The sequence below is a fragment of the Salvia splendens genome, chromosome 3 (assembly GCF_004379255.2).
Source record: "Salvia splendens isolate huo1 chromosome 3, SspV2, whole genome shotgun sequence".
Lineage (NCBI taxonomy): Eukaryota > Viridiplantae > Streptophyta > Magnoliopsida > Lamiales > Lamiaceae > Salvia > Salvia splendens.
In genome coordinates, this window is record NC_056034.1 from 17,166,409 (window position 1) to 17,189,573 (window position 23,165).

Sequence of the window (23,165 nt, forward strand, 5' to 3'; positions counted from 1 at the left end):
TAGATCGTGTGTTGAGTCCTTTGGGATCAACACGAGTGTTGGGGCCTTCGTGGCCAACACGCAAACTGACGGCTCCACTATTAGTAGTTCTGAGAGATCCTCCAATGGATCAAGTGTTGAGGCCTTCGGGGTTAACACGTGCGTTAGGGCCTTAGGGTTCAACACGAGAACTAGTGGTTCCACGTCTGGTGGCTCCATGGAATCTTCTAATGGATTGAGGGTTGGGACTGTCGGGTTCAACACGAGATTTGATGCATTTGGGATCAACACGATTGACTCCAATGTGGGGGAGAGACCTCGTGAAGGTCAATGGTCGGGAAGTCCTACTGGATATCTCCCGTCGTCCCATGGACAGGGTCCTTGTGCGTGTCCCATTGGTCACAAGGGACGTCTCCCGTTTTTCGGGAGACATAGGGAGACATTTCACTCCCGTTCGTGCCTTAGAATATGTCGGGAAACATTTCACACATGCCAGTCCCCTAGAAAATATCGGGAGACGTTTGACACCCGTCCGTATCTTGAAAAAATATTGGGAGACATTTGGCACCCGCTCATTACATGGGAGATGTCGGGAGACATTCTACACCCGTTCGTCTCCTGGGAGATGCGGGAGACATTTGGAACCCGCCCAAATGTCGGGAGAAAGATGACTCCAAGATGAAGCGACCAACCAAGAAGCTTGGTGGAGCCAACTTTATCAAACATGCCAAAGGCAACATAGCCGCCGTGGTACCTGAGGAAGTCAACCATGTCGAGAACAAACGTGGTTGGTATATCGACACGGACGTTACTACTCACATGTGTGCTGATAGAAGTAAGTTCTATACTTACAAGACTGTTGAGGGGAGGAAGATCAACATAGAGAACCAAGCCTCGTCCAAATGTGTCGACTTTGGAGATATGGTCCTCAAGAAGACGTCCGACGTGGCAATCACTCTGAAGGAAGTGCTACTGACAAACTCATAGTTTAGGATGTTTAGGTGGGTGATTAACTCAAGTTGTTGAATAATTTGAGGTATAAAGTTTAGGTTTCATCCACTTATTTGTTATTTTTAGAGCTAACAAGTTTGTCGAAGTTTAGATGCAAAAACAGGTCCAAAATGAGCTTAAACAGAGTTGAACAAGCCAATACATAGAGTTTTCCCACCCCGGCGTTTTCTAGGCAAAGAAATACCCACCCGGGCGTTCTGGCTGGAAATGCACATAGAGAGACAGAGAATTCACCCGGTCGGGCTTTTCCCATCTGAAGAAACGCCTGCCCGGGCGTTTTGAAGTGAGTTGCGAATTCCAGACAAAACACCCGGTCGGGTGTTTTGACAGTCACAGATCACCCGGTCGGGTGTTTCTAGCTTCTTTTTAATTTTTCACTCCAAACATAAAAGGGACTTCACACGTTTTAGCCCTAACCTCCCACACTGCAAAATCAAGAGAGAAATCGAGAGATTGAAGAGGATTGAAGGCAAGGAGGCTTCTATCTTCAAGAAATTGAAGAAGAAGACTCTCCCCGACATCAATTCCACCTTAGGGAGTTCTAGTTTCCATTTCCATTATGTTTTCCTTTGTTTCTTTTGTATTTTCTTTTGTTTTGTGTTTGACTATGAGTAGCTAGATTTCCTTTAGGGATTTGGTGAAGTTTGAATGGATTGTATGGATGGAATCTATGGTTGAATGCTTATCTATCTCATTTTGTTGATTCTTGAGCTTTTAATATCTAATTGCTTAGCTACCAATTAGATACATCATTTTTGCCTAATTTTTGTCATTGAGAAATGCATGATTTGGATAGATGTGTAATCAACACTCCTTGCATTACATGTGATCGAGAGATGCATGAGCTAGAGAGAGGGCTTGGGTCCGTTGATCTTAGGAGTCAATCTCGAATTGTATGGAGAAGACTCATACTCCAGAGATTGATCCACGTGTTAGATGCACCCGAGAGGGGGTCTAACCAACCTTCCCGACTTTCCTAACCACAATTGAGGCACAATAGATGAGCATGACCCTTAGATGACATCCTTGATCCATTCTAACAGATCCATATCCCTACCTTTCCCAATTTGTGTGAAAAAATCATCTTTTACTTGCTTTACTTCGTTAATTGTCTTTACTTGATTATTTACTCTTTGCTCTTAGTTTAAGAAAACAAAAACCCATTTTATTAGTCTAGATAGTGTTCAAAGTTGCATCGTAGTACTCAAACTGGCATTTAGTCTTCGTGGATCGATAATTTTAACTTGTCACGTGCTACATACCCCATACACTTGTGGGTGACATTTTGATTGCAAAAATAGCTTGAGTCAGTGGTTTGGATCTACAGGCACGATCCGGATTTGATCAAGTTATATAGAAGATAACCGATCGGATGGATCAATTAGCAATTATCGTTGCCACTTGATCAAGGCGTTCTCACTCTCGCTCACCACCAATGTAATTTGTAACTCCCAAACTCGCACAACTTTAACAGTAAAGCGACAAGAACGGGGTCGATCCCACAGAGAAACCGGTGTATCGAGTGTGTGAGTAGTGAACAGGGTTCGGCTGCTGCCACGCTTTAGTTTGGGAGTTTCTAATTGTTGGGTTTTAAAAATTAAGATTGGAGATATAAGGTGGGTAAATAATTAAGCTTTGGGGTTTTTAAATAAATCTTTGGGCCGATAATTAATCATGACAAAAATATTTAGTTAAATCCAGAATTAATTTTGAAGTATGAATAATTTATCTCAAGCCCGGAATATATACATAATTTTCTTAATAAAGGGAAATAGTTTCGATAATTCAAGTTATGCGCTTGAATAAATTTTGGGAATTTATTTGACATCGTGGTGTAAAGTACGAGGAGCCAACGGAGGAATTTTGGGCGGCCGCCGAATAATTGAAAAATGAGACAAACGAGATAAAAGACTTTACTTAGGATGCATGCATTTTATTCATTTGTTTGAAAAATGTGTTGATTTATGTATTATCTAAATGATAAAGGTGAATCATCGCAAGTGAAACGTGATAGCAAGGGGAAGAAAGTGCTTGTGAATTAAGCAGTCGAGATGGGCTTTCTTTTACTGAAACTCTTTAACGTTTTCAAAAGTATGATTATGGTGGAATAAGGGTGGTTTAAATTGTTATGTCATGCCATGTTTGTTTTGATGATGAGATTGTCGTCTGATGCCTAGTTTGTGAGTTCGCTCCATTAGGCTATAGGGCTATGTTAAAATTGTTGCTTGATGCCTAGTTTGTGAGTTCGCTCCATTAGGCTATAGGGCTATGTTAAACGAATTCGGGTCTGAGTAGGGCTGCAAACCCTATCAGGCTAGTGTACACAGGTGGGATCGTGAGCCGTCCTTGCTAGTCGGCCGGTCTCGTGTGCGAATAGTGTGACCACACTTTCGTCGCACTATGGAAATGTTGTGATTGATGGATTGTTGAGAAAGTGGGGAGATTGTTTTGACTGACCAGTCTATGATAATGTTTTTGTGAACTCGATTATTTTCTCAAATTAAAACTCGAGTTCACTGTGGTATGGATGACATAACTTTTTTCAATTGTTTTCGGCATGAGCTCACTGAGTATTTTTATAGTACTCAGCCCTGCATGTGTTTTCCCTATGTGCAGGTTGAGCGGAGACGAGAATATGGTGGTGTTGAGCAAGTAAATTGGAAAATAAATTTTTATCTTTGAACTATGAGTGTCGAGGTGTCTTCACACATGACGTCACTCTTTCTCTTGGTCGTTTCCGCTGTGACTTTATTTTTACTTATCAATTTTTGGACTTGCAACTTGGATTGTAATGACCCGAAATTCTGTAACTCGGAAATTAGTTAAAATTTGTTAGGTTTTTTAATACAATATTTAGGTTGTGAGGTGTAGGATTTTAGAAATTAAAATAATTAAAAAAAAAGAAATAAGAAAAGGAAAAAAATTAGAGATGGAAAATGGGATAAAATGCCTCCCTTCTAGAACTTACGGGAGTTCTCTCTCCCATTCTTTTTCTACATCTGGAATTCACACTTTTACAGACACATGCTTCCGTTGTCAAAATGGGCCTCCGGCGACCATCGCCTTCCGTCCAGCGTGGCAGCCCTTACTTGTCTTTCTCTCTGTCTCGTCACACCTCTCGCTCTCTACACTCCCACACACTTACAACTCTCTCTGCAGCAGTGGTCCGACCGATTCCGCCACCACCGTCGCCTTTTTCCGGCAGCTATAAGCTGGAATTGTCTCCCTTTTTCTGTAAGCAAGTCTCTTACATCTCTTATTTATTCAATTACTTCTTCAAATTAAAGCTACGGTTAATAATCAGATTTTTCCCTAATTTGGAATTCAAATAAATTAGGTGCAAATCTGCAAATCTGACCTTTTAATTTCTGACTCCTTGCCTAGAGATAGTTGGAGAGACGATATATAATAAAATGTTTATCTTGAGGTGTAAATGTTGCAAAGCTTAGGATTCTTCGTTTTTTTAATTGAGAAATTTGTTAAGCTGCTTTGGATTGACCTTGGAATTGATCTTCTACACATAAATTTCACATTAATAAACAGAAAATGTGTATTCTTGGCAAGGGAAGGTTTGGGACAGCCCATACACAACATAGAATTTGGAGTAGTTTTACATTTATTTTTATTAAAGATGCTCACGATAAGCTTTTGGGGTTACATTCTAAATGTTCAGACTAAGGTTGGTGGATTAAATTGAGTCTTTATGCTAGATCATGGTAATTAGTTTAGTGCACGAGTTCATAATATTTTAACTTTGATTTGGTTTTAAGTTGTTGGTTTGGAATTTGGAAGAAATACACAATTCTCTGAAATAAGCTAAACTATGTTAGTAGATCAAAGTAATTGTAAACAGAACTTGTTATGAATCATTATTGGTAGTGTTGTTGATAAAAGTTCCATATATTGAAAGGAAATTCTTCCCCGAGAGATAACATGAGCATCGAGAAGGCAAAGGATAAAATGATTCCAGTAAGGCATTCTCGGTTTTGAGGTAGTATATTCTACATTAGGTCTTAATTCCTGAATTAAGTTTACGTGATTGCATATAGAATATTGTGTGTTAATCGGCGATACATTATGTGATCTATATATTTTACTTATGACGTGAAATATGTGAATATTGGATATGTGATGATATTGATAAAATTGGAATTTATCTGTTTATTTGATATGATATGGTGTGAAAAGAAGTTGTTGATCTGATATGTTAAAGATTATTAGAAATAAGTAATTTGATAAGAAAATGAATATGAATGTGGCTGGAAAGTTAATGAGATAAATGTGGGAATGAGCATTAAGGTAAATGAGATAAATGATATATGCCTATGAAATGTATACTTATATGATTTACATGTGAAGATGTCTGATCTATCTGTGATGATGTCTGATATGTATATGTATGCGTTGATGTGTTATGTCAGAAATTGTCAGATATAAAGTATATTTGATTGTGTTTACGCCCCGTGCTTGAGTGTATTCTGTGGGTACAATTGGCATGCCATAGGACAGCACCGCTGCGTTATCTGTGATCTCTCGTCTTCTAGATAACCGAAGCGAGGATCGTCTGTTATCTGATGGGCCCTATCTGATCTGTCTGATATGCACCCTATGGGTGGTCTGTTCTCAGGATTATCTGTCTGCACCCTAATGGGTGGTCTGTGCGGCGTCCTCTCGAGGACCATGACCGCTTCTGTATCTGATTCTGTATCTGATTCTGTTTCTGATCTGGTCTGCGTACCCTAGTTTGTCACTAAGCTCTTAATGGGGCTATATGTGTTATGATGTATGAGAACAATGGTGATTGTTATATGTGTTACGATATGTGATTGTGTGAAACATCTGTTATAACTCTGATATATATCTGGTACATGAGAGCAGATATGTGTTTGGATATGTGAAAGCTATATTCTTATGTGAAAAACGATATTATGTGATGCTAAATGATATATTCTGATACTAATGATCCTCTGATGCAAAAAGGGTGAATCTGACATTGTTTGATATGATTGGACGTTGTATGAAGTTATGATGTTGCTCGACACTAGCAATTGATAATTGATCATGTTTATTGGTATATTATGAAATTATATGATTATGCCTTCAGTAAGTCCCAAGAAATCAAAGGAGGAAAGGTCAGACTTTTATTGTTGGTTACTTTGATATGTATATGGTTATGAGAATGTTGGCGATCTGTATACGCGTTGGTGTATAAATAATAGTGTGACATATTCTGTGGTTAACTCGATAATTGGTGATGTGAACTTTACTTTGTGTTCTATCTTATTAGTTTATGAATTTATATGTGATTATGAATCAAATTCCATGAGATCAAGGAATGATGACCTAAATTTATGATTATGATGTTGGGAGTTTCTGATATTAGATATATGTAAATGGATATGATGAGGTAGGCTTTGGAGTGTTTTCTGGATTTATAATAATGAAAACACATAGGTTGCATAACATTTACTTAACCCCGGAAATTAGGCTCTAATGTTGAGTATACTACTGGGCTTGTTGAAGCTCACCCCTTTCTTTTTCCCCTCTGCAGATTAGAGGATCAGACCTAGCTCTTTTGTTGTACAGCTGCTCAGCCAAGTCACTAGCCAGTCTTTTGAGTTCGAGTAATTCTTGGATATGTTAGTTGTGGCATGTGTAGAAAGTGTAATGTAGTTTAGACGTTTCACTTCGTTATCCAGGTTGTATAAATATATATAGACTTTTGGGAAACAAGTTTATGGTCCAATTTCAAACGTTATATAGCAGTTTTTCCGTTTGCCAAGTAAATGAAAAATTAATTAATCTATATAAAAAAAAAATCAAGGATATTCTATGAAGTCGGGATTTGTACCAAAAGGTGACATCACTTATTCGATTATTAAATTAATCGGGTAAGGGGTGTTACAAGTTTGGTATCAGAGCCTAGGTTTAGGCGGTCCTGAGCTTGAGACAAGTTTAGATGTGTCTTGAACATGCCACATAGGATTTTGATATGAGTCTTTGCTAGTGACTTGATGCAGATGCTACGGTCTAGTGGTCTGAATATGCCAAATGAGAGTTGTCCTTCGTGATCTTTTCTTTTGAGAATTGTTGTTGGTCCTTCTCTTGTTGGTATTCTGCTGGCTAAATTATATTTTATCCTTATTTGAAAATTTTTGGACCTTCTCTATGTATATTCTCTGGAGTCTGGTATTATCCACTTGTCACCGTATTATATTGTCAGATTTTGACCATTCCACAATTCATAGAACTCTTTGATCCAAAATATTCTATGACGAAAAATTTGTTCCATATAGTTTGACTTGTGGGATTCACGACTACCGTATTGTTAACCTGATTGATGAGACGTCCTTGATTCTAAATTTCCTTTCAATTCGCTAGCTCAGTTAGGATCTAGTGATAACTCCTTTTTATTGTTTTGACCATGCGATCATTGAGTTGTTGCATTCTTGAATTATTACTATAATTTCATTTGTTATTTCGGACCCTCCAACGTGTTTATCTTTTGCTGACCCTCCGCTTTGAAGCTTGTAGAAATTGGGACTGATTATTTTTCATTTGAGTTAATGTATATTCAAAAATTTCTTGTTCATATGCCTCATTTATTATCGTCTTGTTACTCCCTCGATAGCCCAAAGATTCTTTTCAATTTGATGCCCACATTTAGTATTCTTCTGATCTATTTTAATAAAATCCATAACCGAGTTGTTGTTTTAAATTTGTTAACACTCAAAATAACTGGTTGATTACATGATTGTTCTGTACCCTACAAAACATTTCAGTAAATATGTCAGTTCTTTATTCGTGCCATTTTCGTTTGTCCTTTAAGTCGGCAATCATTCATTTTTGTCTTTCAAGTTTCTCCTTCAAGTTTCCGAATTGAAAACAAAAAGTATGGGATTGAGTTTCCCATGGGACTAAGAAAGTAGTTATGTGGAACTGGCCACTCCACATAACTCGAATCTCAGTAGTGTCCTTTGACAAGGAACCACTGAGTTTTAACTTTGAAGTCATTTCATTCTCAACTTTGGTTACCCGTTCTAAGCTTGTTCAATAGATATCTGATGAAATCTTTTGACCAGTCACCTTGCTACCACGTATTAAGGGATCATCTATTTTCTCATCATTGTGGTTTCCTGTTGATTTTGTTCGTTCCAAGGAATTTTGTGGATCAACCCATCCAATTGGTGTCTTCAAATCTTGATCCGAATTAACTTTTGCGATATCATATTCTTTGAACATCTGAAATGCAAGATCTATGAATTTTTTTTTGATCAAGTTTAACCAAATGAGCTAATGATCCATCTTTGCCTCAATAATGACCTCAATTATGTGAACCGTATCCTTATGTCTTGTCAGCTAATATTTCTCGTAGATCTGCACCAGAAAGTCATTCTTTGATGGATTTGTTCGTACATACATTTGAACTATATTGGTCCTGTTGTGGGAATAAAACTCTCTTTATTGCTGGCATTGATATAGTAGTTAGATCTCGAGTTTCATCGGAGGAATTGACGACTCCGTCTTTGGATTTCGACTTATTTCCAGTTTTATGAAGCTTTGGTGTTTATTTTCATGTTGATGATGTTATTTACTCATGTTTCTTGGATGCTTTTCGCAATTGGTGGCTTAGATGTTTAGACTATGTTGTTTACATAATTTCCAGTAGTTTAGAGGTTGAGATCTAGTTGTTCACATGCTCGATTTCTGAGATCTGTTAGTTTAGGTGATGCATGCAAGGTTAATCTGTGTTTATTCTGCTTGCTGCTTGACCCAGGAGAGTAGATCTGGTAGTTCTAGCTTGAATTTCGTGTTTACGTTTCGTTTTGACGCATGCTCTGTTTTATTTCGTCAATGGTGTTGAAGCTCTGTTCCATGCTCTGTTTTTACTTGGTTGTTTGGAGAAGATGAAGTAGAAGTTAGTTAGAAAATCAGATGTGCTTTTTGCTTTTCACAGTTTTTCTACCAGCCCTGCCAGTTTAGGAAAAATAGTCCCCACTTGCTTTTGCATCTTTGTCTGCCTATTTTGGGAATGTTTCTGCATGTTTCTTCATTACATGTGTTGTAGTTAGTTTAACTCCAGTTTACAAGTTTTCTTGAGTTTGATTGTCATGCAAGTGTCTGTACTTTTCCCATCCGCTAGGTCCAATAGATAGAGTCCAGTTTAACTCCGCCAGGTCAAGTAGATTAGAGTCTTCACTCACTTAATGAATGCGTGGCAGCAGGCGACCCATTTTCCGATTGTGTCGTAGAAACAATCTCGAGTAGGTCCATAGTCTCTGTGGTTCGACCCCGCTCTTGCTGCTTATACTTAGTATTATTTGTTGCATTAGTGGAAAAATTATAAATCTTGTTGAAAGGAAGGACACATGCACACGACACACGTGCAAAACCCTTATCTTCAACATTTTAACAGTTTATATAGTATTCTACCTGCATTTTAAATATTTATTTATAAAGAGGTTGCGTATACGAACCCTTGGTGATGTCATGTTTGTAATATCTACCTTAAAAAGATATGGCATTGTTGGATGGTTGACGAAGTCACAAGACCAAGGATGAGTGAAGAAAATGGACTTTACTCGTATACTAATAGTACTATAACACATGTTAAATTTAATAACAGCTGCTTAAAAAAGTCGCAAAGGACTTAAAAATAATTTACACTATAATCACGTGTAACAGATACTTTTGAACAAATAGTAGCTTGAGGTGAATAGTAAAAGGTTAGAGAAGTATGGAAAGCAAAAATTAATTGTTTGTTCACGTGATGACGATTAAAATGCATGCACAGTATTTAGGGTGTCTGGGTGTGGATACAATCACACTTTTCATGTGTGCTAATTACCATAATCTATTTAAGCAAGCGTTTACCATATGTATATGTTCACGATCAACTTGGGGACTTTTATTAGTATATTTTACACTTTCACTAACAAATGAATTAAATCATGCTTTAATTTAAGGGATAACTGCCTTAAAAGTCATGAACTTTGCCCGAATTTCGGTTTTTCCCACGAGCCATTTTTTTGGCGTATAAAGTCACGAACTTTACTTTTTGTCTGGTATTTCCCAACCCGACCCGACCCTGTGATTTCCGGCAATTTAAAATCCTATGTGGCATGCCTGAATTCCGACGTGTCAGGCATCAGAAAAATTCAAAACGACGTCGTTTCTGATAGATAAAACGACGTCGTTTTATACATCATCATTCAAAATTAGGTTATATCGCCCAAATCAAACGCTATTCACTCCTCCTCTCTCGTTCGATTCATCCACCCCCAACCATTTTCCATTCTTGGATTCAAGTCGCGATTCATTTTCAGCCCCATTGGAAGCGAAAATCCCGTAACAAGGTAAGACCATTGCTTCATTTTAGGGTTCAATTCGCGATTCATCCTACCGATTTTCAGCATTCTTCTCCACAACATCTTCGGTAGAAATAGACTTTAACTTGCCAGCCCTTGTAGTTGTTTCTTTTCTACTCCTTCTGGTAGACATGCTCTTATTCACAGTCTCAACCTTACTCATTTTCACTGACTCATACACTTCCACTCTATTCATGGCAGCTTCCTCACCCACATTGTCTCCCCCACCCACTGATTTATCTTCATCAATGTTCTCAAGCCCACCCTTCCCACCTACAACATACACATCACAAATTTGTTGCCTAACTGTTGTCAGAAACTTCAACATTAACATCACATCTGCATCACCCTTTATGTTAAGAAACTCCATTCCCCATTTTCTCTTGAAGCATAGTCTATCCCAGCTATGAAACCCTAGTTTATTCAGTTCATCCACTAGGTCAAAGTACCCAAACCTATCTTGATCAAACCCACTGCCTTCCCACATTTCCCCACCTACGTATTTCTCGCAAAGCCTCCCATCAGGTATAAATTTACCCCCATGGTAAATCCGCAGCAGAAAGGGTCCACTGAAAGAATCAACACAACCAAACTTGAGGATACTCCAAACAATTTTGAAAAAATCAACACAACCAAACAATTTTATAGTTTTATCCGGCCACATACTCCAAACAATGGTAAACACAAACTTACGGGTTCGGATTCGGCTTGTTTGGGAAGAAACCCGGCCACATACTACATGGCGTTGCCTCAACGTTCCTGGTCGATTGGTTCATCGTCGTCGCAGCAAACTCAATGTAGGTTTGAAAGCGGCGAAGCGTCGCAGCAAACTCAATGAAAGGTGAGTTGGGGTGGGTGGGGGGATATTAGGTTTCGATTTAAAATTATTAATTTTAAATTGTTTTTTGTGTTTTTATTTTTTAATTTTATTACCATATCAGCTTCCATGTCAGCTGCCACGATCCGCCAGGTCAATTAAACGCGACACGTCAGCTCACTCGTTTGCCGGAAAACACACCATGGGAAATCGGCGACAAAAAGTAAAGTTCGTGACTTTATACGCCAAAAAAATGGCTCGTGGGAAAAACCAGAATTCGGGCAAAGTTCATGACTTTTAAGGCAGTTATCCCTTAATTTAAACCCATAGCCGAATCTAACCAAATTTCTAATTTTTTCTCACCCACCGATGGTGTGTCACTTCGATTTAACTTGGTCATTGATGGTAATGTTTAACTAAGCAATCATCATCATACATCCCATCTCAGTTTCCCTTTTTTAATTTTTTTTCCCGAATATATAAACAAACATTTAAAGATTAAACTATAGTACTGCATACCAATTTAATACTCCTATTTAATTACAAGATGGCCTACCCCACAATAGGTGACCCCAGTATTCCACACGTCTTCAAAACGTTTATATTGCATTCCTCTATTAACACGACTTTCACATTCTTATTTACAAATAAGTACTACAGGTTACTGACAGAATTCTTTAACAATATCTTTCTCTTTTTTCAGACGCAAATAAATGGAAATCAACTGTTTTTCTTGCATGGTAAAAGTGTGCAAACCATCAACACAGAAACCCTTTCACACTTACTGCTTCAACATTGAAGTAAGGCTATTGACCAAGCAACGCACGAGGCATCCGCATACAACATTTCATCCAATATTCGACATGACACAACTCGATTAGATTAGACGACTAGATTTTCACACTCATGCGAGTTCAGGATAATGCGTCATCTCAATCATATGCTTAACTAGATTTGAGTCTTCATATCTCAACTAGATTAGAACATGTACAAACTTGGAACGCAATAAAATAATCAAAATCAGATATACAGCTTCCAAAAACCCAAAAAGAAGAAAATAAATGAGCATGACATCTAAAGTCGATAGGTTTGATTAATCTTGCGACTTATGACTCGACTAAATATGTAAAACTATAAGCAACTACATATTTGCTACCCTAGAAGGTCAAAAGAAAGTTTTCTTCCCCAATTTCTAGCATTAACTGCTGTATATCAAAATCTCTTCAAAAGCTTTCTATAATGATACACTGCATATTATGGCAACTAACTTACTTTGTTCAAAGCCATAAATACTACCCGAGAGATAACTGATGGGGAGAGCTGGATCTACGGGAAAACGCTTCAACCAGCTTCTCCTTAGTTAGCTGTTCGGATCCATTGGATTTGACAATGAATGTGTGGAACACTCGCTCACTCACTGTAGCCATTTTTGCATCGACGATAGTTGACTGTGCATCATTGATTGCTTGGATGACTCTTGATGCTGGATGGGCATTCAACGGGCAGCTAACCCTAACGGTGACTTCTTCACGGCCAGCTTCGATGTTGATGCTCGAAGCCAGCAGGTCTTGTGTTTCTCTATTAGAATTAACTTCTGAAACAGATGCTTCTCTTGATATGCTGCCAAGTCTTTCTCTCTCAAACTCCATGTCATTCAGCTTCTTCTGCAGTTCAGTTATGTAAGCAATAGCATCTCCAAGTAGGGAAGCTTTGTCCATCTTAGAGATATTCGGTACAACAGCTCGTAGAGCGTAGAAGCGCTGGTTCAGCTTCTCTCTTCGCTGTCTTTCTGCCTCTACATGATTGAGGGGTTCTTCTCTTCCATTGGCAGGTTTCCTACCACGCTTCCTCGGCCGCTTGTCTTCTAATAGGCCTGCAGCCTCTTCCTTGCATGAAGCCTCAACATCTGAAAGCTCAGACTCGAGACTTTGTAGATATGAGGTTAAAGGCCTTGAGGTTGCTCCAGTAAAATCTATCTGCATTTGAGCTGGCTTTTGATTCAGAAAATTATTAATCATGAATTCTTCTCTATTCCCGTTGACAATCTCAGCACGCTTTTTGGCTGGAGTCTGAGGACTGTAAACCTCTACTGCATTCCCTAGCTTAACATTACTATACTGTGTCCACTTAGCACCATGAAAACCATTGCGGTTGTTGGCAAATGGTAGCTTGTTCCTGTTTCCACTTGAGTCCCAGGCCCTTATTTGCACTTCTGGTTTCCTATTGGAAACATTGTCCCTAAATTGCACATGACTTGAATTTAATTCCTGCCCGAAAATCTTGGGAACGATTTCTTGTCGGTTACCAATAGCCAAGTTAGGAATGGGGCCCTTCGTATCTTTTTTATTCGTTACTGACGGCACAGCCGCAGCTGCAGCTTGCTTGGACCTGAGGAGTGAAGAAAACGACGAAAAGGAAGATCCCACCACCTTGATTAGCTCCATACTTTCCGGGATACATCTGACCGACCCTAATTCAACCACCCCGACATCAGTTGGGATCAAAACCATGGTTTGCATGCCAGCCGACTTTGCAAGGAATGACCTAACACAATAATCAACCGATGACTTCAATGCATCCGACAACCAGACATGTTTGCTGGATCCAAAACACCTCCCAGGGCCTCCTTCACCCCTAGGGAAGGAAAAATACATTGATGCTAGGAAGAACATCTCAGTGTCAGTTACCTTATCCAATCCAAACGCATAATTCTCCTCATCGCCTCCTCCAAACAAAGTATGCAGCCTTTGGAGAACCCTTTTCCTCATTGTCTGCTGAGATTCATCCTCGAGTCTCATTTTGAGAATTCGAGTGACCTCAGATTCCTCGTCCTCACGAGGCTCTCGACAACACCCATCGCCCCATCCTAACACCAAGTGTCCAGACTTGGACCTAGAGAGCTGCCAGAAAATTGCATAATTCCAACAAAAATTGGAAGAATTTGGGCGCTCAACAAGATCTGCGAGCTTATTCTGCAAATTCCCATTATTCCCCATCGCCATTAATGAGCACTCAGCAGAAACTGAGCTCGACATCAAGTAATCAAAAGCCTTAGTTCCCAATACTGCCGCCGCCATCGCCTTTTCCTCATTACTCCAACCAACAACCCCCATGCCAATTTCTAAACCCAATTCTTAATGGTTGTTCAACTTCAAAAACCCAAATAATTGAGAAAAACAACAAATATAAAGTAGTTCCCGATTGAAAATTTCCAAATTAGGGTTACGAAACTCATCTCACAAACCAACCCAACATCACTTCATCACAGAAATTCAACCTCTACTCTTAAAATCCCAATAAGCCGCAGTTCTTAATCTCAGATCTCAAACACAAGGTATCTACAGAAGCATGCATGTCCAGAAACAAGGCGATAAATATGATTATAATGTAAACAAAATATGAAATTGGGGAATAATATTAGTAATAGAGAATCCACGAAGAGCAGAAATTGAATGAAATCACTCACCAGCATCTCGGGCTCAACCACTTTGGGATATAAAGTATGTATTGCTGTGACAGAAAATCAGAAAAAAAAATCAGAAGCAAAAACAATAAGAAGTATTTGTCGCCTCCTTTCTCTTATTTGGAGAGCAGAAGAAGATATGTTAGCTGTTTGTGTCTTGTGTTTCTAATTTTTCTTGCCCAATTTACTGCATGTGCTCAAGTTTGGATTTGAGGTCTTCAGAATAGTGAAAAAGTAACCATGGTTAATGTGTGTGTGTGTGTGAGAGAGAGTGCAGTCGGCCAAAAACAATTCTCATTTTTTTCATTGATTCCTATCAATAGGCATGCACAACAGTTCGCAACCGCCGGTTCCAGTTCATGAACCGGCGGTTCACGGTTCAAGATAGGCATGAATCGGAACCGGCCCGCTAAGGGTCCTGGCGGTTCCGGTTCCATAAACCGGCGGTTCAAGCGGCGTTTCAAAACCGCCGGTTTTCGGCATGAACCGGCGGTTCCGGGCCGGTTCGACGGTTCGGCACTTTTTTTTTTGCATTAATTTGATTTGTTTATGTATGAAATGTGCATAAATAAAATTTAAAAAAATACGATGGAAGTTGCAATTTTATTGAAATTACACATTTACAACAATAACAAATCGAAAAAACCTTGAAGTCTTGAAGTTTTAAAAAAAATTTAAATACAAACGAGACTACTAGTCAACAACGAAGCTAATTACAAATGATAAAAAGACGTAGAAGTTCATATAAAAAAAACTTATAAGTATATATATACTCTTAATCGGCGAAGACGATCTTTCTACATAACTAAATTAAGGACACCTTTAGCAATTCTACTTTAAATGTTGACTTTAGTCTAACAATCAACAATTATAGTAGAATTGTCAAAAGTTTCCCTGATTTAGCCGTATAGAGAAATCTACTCCATCGACTAGAGTATATACAAATACAATTATTTAATTGTATTTGCATATTTTTAAAGTAGGAACAAAAGGGAAAAAAAGAAATAAAGGAAAAAGAATTTGAACTCAACTTAAATTTAAAATTTAAATTGAGTTGCCTACGTATCCCCAATGCTCATTTGCATTAGGGAATCAAAGCTCACGTAGTTCTCTTACCTTACTTACCTATTTGGCTTGGCCGGCGGCGGTAGACGGTTGGCCTACGATTCATCCCCGGTGAATTCATCTTATGATCCCTCCTGAAGATCATCCCAATCATTTTCTTGTTCTCTGACGTCGGCTTTAGCCCAATCATCAAGTAACATCACGGCTTCCATATTTTTCGCCGAGAGCTTACTTCTTGATTCATCCAACACACGCGAGCCAACACTAAAAGCGGACTCGACGGCGATAGTGGAAGCCGGAACAGAGAAAATCTCCTTGGCCATTGACGCAAGGATGGGAAAATCTTTCTCGTGGGTTCCCCACCAATCGAGGACGTCGATTTGGGCGGGAGGAGTAGGACCTTCATCACCAAATGAAAAGAGTGAATCGAAATATAAATCCAATTCACTTACCATACCTGAGGTCCTTCCGCCGGTGCTGTAGCTGTATAGGTCGGCTAGTTGGGACGCGGCATCGGGGTCATCATAATCGGCTTGAAATGCAAAGCCATAGTTATGTTGTGGAAGAGGGGGGGTCTTCTGACTTGGTGGGTGTTGTTATACTTGGTTTCATATTCGGTGTAGAGAGCGCGCAAGTTATACTCGAAGGTTTGTTGGACAATGGACCGGTCCGGGAGGGTTATTTGAAAGGTTTCTGGGAGGTCTACTCCAAATTCGTCACTGGTATCAGATTGGATTGCTTGAAGGGGGCCAAGATCAATTGAACTCAAATTGTTATAATAAAACTCCAAAATCCTAGAGGTACCGGCTAATTTCCATTTTGGATCTAATACCTTTGCAATAAAAAACACGGTTGGAATCTCACTGAAATACTTGAGCCATTTTTCAATCATGTAATATAAGACACACATTAGCTTAGGGGAAGAGGAAGCATTTTTCATTGCAGTTTTAAAACCAAGGGATATGTACATGCAATGCTCTAAAACACGAACAGTAGTGCAGTAATAAACACCCGACAATTCAACAGTGGCATTTTTAAAAATTTTAAACAATTTAAATAAAGACACACTGTGTTCCCAACAACTATACGAAAGATATAAATCATGAACGGGATAGGTTCTATAAAAATCACATAAAGCATCTTTATGTGTCAAAGTAGAATTCAGACAATCATATGTCGAATTCCATCTATGAGACACATCCATAGTAAAATTCGTATACCTGACATTCTTTTGATGACAATATTTCTTCCATGCTTTACCAATAGGTGACTTTTGATGGATTAATCTAACTACATTTCTAATAGGAGAAACATGCTTTTGCCATAAGTCAAGCGCATCTTGTACACATAAATTTAAAATATGACAAATGCATCGTTGATGAAAATACTTACCTCCAATTACCAGTGTACAAGCCGTAATCAAATCGCCAATACTTGCGGTGTTGGCAGTTGCATTATCAAAACCGATAGAAAATATCATGTTGCATAATTGAAACTCATTCAAAACTTGTATAATCAAAGAAGCAATTTCAGGTGCAGTGTGTGGAGTTTCAAATTCTCTAAAACCTATTAAACGCCTGTTTAAAGTCCAACTATTGTCCACAAAGTGAACCGTAATGCCCATGTATGAATGACGGTTAAAACACACATCGGAGCAGATGTTCACTCTGTGGCCCAAGTTGACTAAATAACGTGATAATTCTACATTTTTCTCCAAACATTGCCGAACGGTAGATCGTTGCACGGTCATTCTACCAATTCTCTTGATTGCTACGTTCAAACCACTTTGCATAGTAACCTCAAATTTTTTGTCATCATAAACGTTAAAAGGAAAGTGTTTCATTGCCGCCCATCGAGTCATAACATCAGAAAAAAAAATTTGAGCATATTTAAACAGAGGCGTACCTGACGAACCCGATCTGCCGGGTTGGAAGTTGAGTTGGGTTTGGGTAGAGGTAGTGCCGCATTCTACTGGATGCTTTGTCACCAAATGGCGCCAGAGGGTTCCATATCCTCCACCACTCGCAAATTTGTACACTTTATCGCAATAGTTGCAGTAAGCATGAAACGCCGATGTCTCTTCTTGAGAGGTCGGATCATGAGGACTTGGAATCACCACCGGGACCTTCTTGTAGTGTTTGACAAAAATGTCAGATTTCAAAGCTTTTGCCGTGTTAGTGGGTAGAGGGGGAGGAGGCATCTCCTCATTTCCGCCGGTGCTAGACGGAATACGAGAATGAGATCTATCCTTGTTGGTGTCCGAGTCCGACGATATAGCAACGTCGAACTCGTCAGCTTGTTGGGAACCACCTCCCCTACCCCCACCTTGTTGCATTTCAGCGAGTAGCATGGCGGTCCTATGATCTTCTTCTATCTACAAATATTATATAAGTTGAAGTTATAACTTATAAGTATGAACGCAAAAAAAAAATATGAACTCAATTTTATGAAATTATGAAATATGAATTGGAAAAATAATTTTTCATTACTTACTTGCATGCGTTCAGCCTGCACTCGGGAAACCTCTTCCATAATTTCTCGACGACTAGGTCGCCTTGATTTTGAGGGACGACTAGTACTTTGATCTTGGGCAATTCCCTTACCCCGATCACCACGCCCCGATCCACCACGAGAAGAAAACATAGTGATAAATGAAAGTAGTATGGATGGAATATGTATGGAGTATAACTGTATAAGTGATGAATTACGAGCACAACAACAAATATAGTAGTAAGTAGAAACTAGTAAACAACTTGAGCAATTCAATAGAATGAGGAGAGAATAGAGAAATTGAGATTGAGAAGAGAAATTCTTATTAACACAAGAATGGGGTGAGGAGAAATGAAGGGGAAATGGGGTATTTATAGGAGTAAAATTGGAAGAAATAAAAAAAAAGAAAAAAATTCAAATTTTAAATTTCAAATTTCGGCCGAACCGGCGGTTCAACCACAAAATCGGCGGTTTAGTCCACGGTTTTCCGACACAAAACCGCCGGTTTCTGACCGTTTAGCATGCCTATGCGCCGCAACCTGGCCCTATCCCTGAAAAGTTCCCGAAACCGGCGGAAACCGGTTTGAACCGCCGGTTTTTCTGCTCCCTACTCTGAAACCCTACAAACCTACCCCGGATTTAGTCGTTTGAACCGTTGAACCGGCGGTTCAAACCGCCGAACCGCCGGTTCACGGTTCATGATTTCGCCGACCCTGAACCGGCCCTTGTTAACCGGTAACCCGCTGGACGGTTCAAACCGCCGGTTCCGGTTCATGAACCGGCGGCCCGAACCGGCGGTTAACCAAAGTTCACGGACCTAAAATGATATTTTCAAAGTTCACGGACCTAAAATCATACTTTGGCAAAGTTCGTTGACCAAAAATGATGTTCCCTCTAAATATAAAAATACATAATTCAAAAATAAATTAACGACAACACTAAATATGGATGTACTATAGCTACTGCAAAAACTTTATGAGGCATATACTAAAAAATTGTGTGAATTTGATTTGGTATAAATAGTTAGAGTAAAATTACTTTTTGAAATGACATATACTCAAAAATAGGTTTAAGTTTGAAGTAAATGATACTTGGACTTCGAAGTTTGCATTTTTTTTAATCAAGGCTTTAAAAATATCTTGGATAATCTCTGTAATAACATTTTTTTATTTTTAAATATTTTTAAATTTTTAAAAATATCTTGGTTAATCGAAATATCTTGGATAATCTCTGTTATAAACTCTACTAATTTTGTCTCTTTGCAACTTTAATAATATCCTTGGTGATCCCTGAAATTTGATTAATCACATTTTTAATCTTTTTGTACTTTTTTGAAATATTTTCGGACTTAAAATATTGAATATAAGTATATTTTTGAATTACTACATAGTTGGTAAATAAAATATAAATATACCGCATCAATTTTCTATGTTTCATTATTTTCAATAGTGAAATTGGTTGATAAGTATTAACTTGAATTAATTCTAAGTTAGTTCTCGAAATATATTATACGTATTAATTTATATTTATGTGCGTCATGACACCATATTTCGTTAGTTCATCTTATCATATTTATTTAAACATAAATTATTTTGAACTAAGCCTACATATTTTTTGTAGTATATTTATAATTTTCTCTAAACACGTCATACTTAGTTATAGATGTATTTTTATTAATTATTAGTTCAATGGTTAATACAAATTTTATTATTTAAAAAATACATTCAAATTTTACACCCTCAATCCAGAAATATTAAAACAAAGCTACGTATTAATTTTATATAATTTCATAAATATACGTATATTTTAATAGGAGATGAATCATTTCAATTATTTTTAAAGTCACAACATAAAACTATATTACTTCGCAAATACATTAATATCATTCAAAATCACAAAACATATAAATTCTTGACTCAATATTAGTTCGCTGATTTATGAATATCAGTTATGACAGATTATCAGAAACTAATATGTTTTGTGATTTCAAATGATATTATTGTACTCCCTCCGTCCCAAGTTACTTGAGTCGTATTCTTTTTTGGTTGTCCCAAGTTACTTGAGTCATTTCTCTCTTTGGCTAAAAACAAAACATCTAATCACACATTCTTTATTCTTTCTTTTACTTTACTCTCTCTTCTTTCTCTTACTTTATTCCCTCTTTTACTTTATTTAACTCACTGAACACAACTTTCTTAAATCACACGCCGAAAAGAAACGCCTCAAGTAACCTGGGATGGAGAGAGTATTTACAAAGTGATATTGTTATGTATTCTGACTTTAAAAAAAATCTGAAATAAATCATCTCCTATGCGTATATTTATGAATGTAGTTATATTTAAAATTTTAGGTCCAGAAATATTTCAAAAAGTGTAAAAGAACAAAAATATGATTATTAAAATTTAGGGATCACCAAGATATTTATAAAGCTAAGAAGTGATAGAGACAAAATTAGTATAGTTTGTAAAAATACACAAATGCCTTCCTTAACTTGAGGGGCGCATTCAGATCGGAAAATATTTCAAAAAATGAAAAAATGGACAAAAAAATATGATTACATTAAAGTCCATGGATTATTCAAAATATTTTTAATATCTAGGAGTTTAAAAGGTACCATCTCCAAAATTCATGGACCATTTATATAGTTCACTCTTATTTTAAAATCACAATTCAAACTCACATATTCGTACATACAACTTTATTTAAATTATACAGTATTACTCCTCCCGTTCTATTATATGTCTGTCATTTAACTTTTTAGCAAAAAATATATTTTTTCACACTTATTTTATTCTTTATCCAATTATTCACCTTTTTCTTTCTCAGATTTTATTTTTTTCAAATTAATTTGTTAAATACTTATTATTTTTTTAAATTTCATTTCTAAAAGAAACGTTTTGTTTGTGGCAGTATGAGAGGAGTATATAGGAGGACATAATAATGTCTTATCAATTTAAGTACAATTCAATATTTTCTCCGTCCACAAAAAAATAGGTCCATTTATGCATAACATGGATTTTAATAAAAAATTAATAAAATAAGTAAGACAGAAGGAGAAAAGCAAGTAAAGTAAAAAAGATAGAGAGAAAAAGTGAGTAAAGTATGAGAATTGAGAGAAAAAATGGGTAAAGTATGAGGAAGAAACTTTTAATTAGAATTGATATTATTTTTTGTGGAAATACTAAAATAACATTTTGAGACTATATGAAGTATAAAAATCATAATTTGTGATTACTACATCATAGAGTCAGGAATTACCTATCACATCAAATTTGATGACGTTGACTTTATTAAGAATGGATGCAAATAATTACACTGATTACAAAAAAAGATTAGAATTAACAAATTACTAAAGTGGTATTTGGCGAGTAGTTGGGGATAAATGCGGCTACCCAATTAATTAAACATAAATCATACGGTTCACGTGTTTGTTGAGAGGCTTTTTCCCCACAGCACAGTTGTGGTCCCAATAGACACGTGGTCAAAAGTAGGATAGAGCCACCCGACCTACTTCCCAACCATACTTATCTTATCTATTTCAATTCAAACATTATATTATTATTTTTTAAGAATTTTGTTGCATGGTCACACATTTTTTAAGCATGTTGACATGATTAGGTGCTCCAACTTATTTCATCCTTTTTTTATGCATCTACCTATTTTATATTAATGATTAAAAATTAAACACTTTCTTTACTTTTAAAAAATTAATTTTTACCTATTACTTCATAAATAAACAAGCACTTAAGAGTTAAGACGAGTGTGTTGACCAAACAATAGAATGATTAATGTCTAAACTAAAGGTCCCGGATTCAAGCCCAACATGCATGCCTATGTAAATTTCTATTCCTTTATTAATAAAAAAATCAAGTGATTAAGATTTTGTATAAAAAATATATACCCAAAAGAGATTGTTATATAGTTCAAAAATATCCCTCTTTTCAAAAATAAATTAATACTCTTTCCGTTCTATAAATTTTGTCATATTTTAACTGGATATGGGTTTTAAAAAATATAATTTAAAGTGAATTGAAAAGTGAGTAGAGGGTTGGATTATAATATATTGATTAGTTTCATATAAGGACTTCAAAATCTTTGTACCAATCATGAAATTTAAAAGATAATGCCATCAATCGGGACAAATACAATACTTGGTTAAACGGGCCTAACTAAATAATGATGTATTGGGCTTTTAATATTGTTCTCTAGGCCCCCATCATGAAACGGGCTCAATAACAAGCACATTTAAATAGCCCACAAAATGACACAACATTTAAAAAAAAAAATACTCCCTGCCTCCCCAACTTAAATGTCACTCTTGGATTAAGCACGAGTTTTAAAAAAATTAGTGGAATGTGAGACCCATTTTTTATATTGATTTTATAATAAAATGTGAGTGAAGTGAATTATTAGAATGTAAGACCTATGGTAAAAATAAAGTGTGACAATTAAATTGAGACGGATTAAAATGGAAAAGAGTGGGAGTATTTATTTTCCATATATATATATATATAGGGTCTTGTTAGGTTGAGATTTTTTAGCTTAATTGAGAATTGAGATGCATTTTCAGCCACTCATTTTGAAATGTCAACTACAAGTAGATTATATCAACTAAGGGTATTATCGTCATTTCATTTCAATAGTCAGAATATCAAATGTCAACAACTCATATTAAAATGTCAACAACTAAAAAAAATTAATTTTTTTATTTTTTTAAAAATTTTTTTAAAATTTTTTTAAATTTTTTAAATTTTCACGCGATGTCAACTACGATGTGTAGCCTGCACATCAAATGTCAATAGCCCTGCACATCAAATGTCAATAGCCTGCACATCAAATGTCAACAGCTTATAGTTGACATTATATGTGTATAGGTGATATGAATCATATATGTAGTTGACATTATATATGTGCAGTTGACATGAATTGTATATGTAGTTGACATTATATGTGTGTAGTCGACATGAATTGT

The 23,165-nt window shown here is 36.9% G+C and overlaps 1 protein-coding gene across 1 annotated transcript; it reads right to left on the reverse strand.

Annotated features, from left to right (window-relative positions):
* Window positions 1-12,202: 12,202 nt before the first annotated feature.
* Window positions 12,203-14,894, reverse strand: LOC121795290 (transcription factor MTB1-like). Its single transcript, XM_042193794.1, has 2 exons — window positions 14,642-14,894; window positions 12,203-14,513 (listed from the first exon to the last, which is right to left on the reverse strand). The coding sequence occupies exon 2, from the start codon at window positions 14,286-14,288 to the stop codon at window positions 12,468-12,470; it is 1,821 nt and encodes a 606-aa protein (XP_042049728.1). The 5' UTR covers window positions 14,289-14,513; window positions 14,642-14,894; the 3' UTR covers window positions 12,203-12,467.
* Between the last annotated feature and the right edge of the window lie 8,271 nt (window positions 14,895-23,165).

Bases quoted from the DNA above. Each gene is read 5' to 3' on its own strand.
- LOC121795290 (XM_042193794.1), bottom strand. From the start codon at position 14,288: ATGGGGGTTGTTGGTTGGAGTAATGAGGAAAAGGCGATGGCGGCGGCA.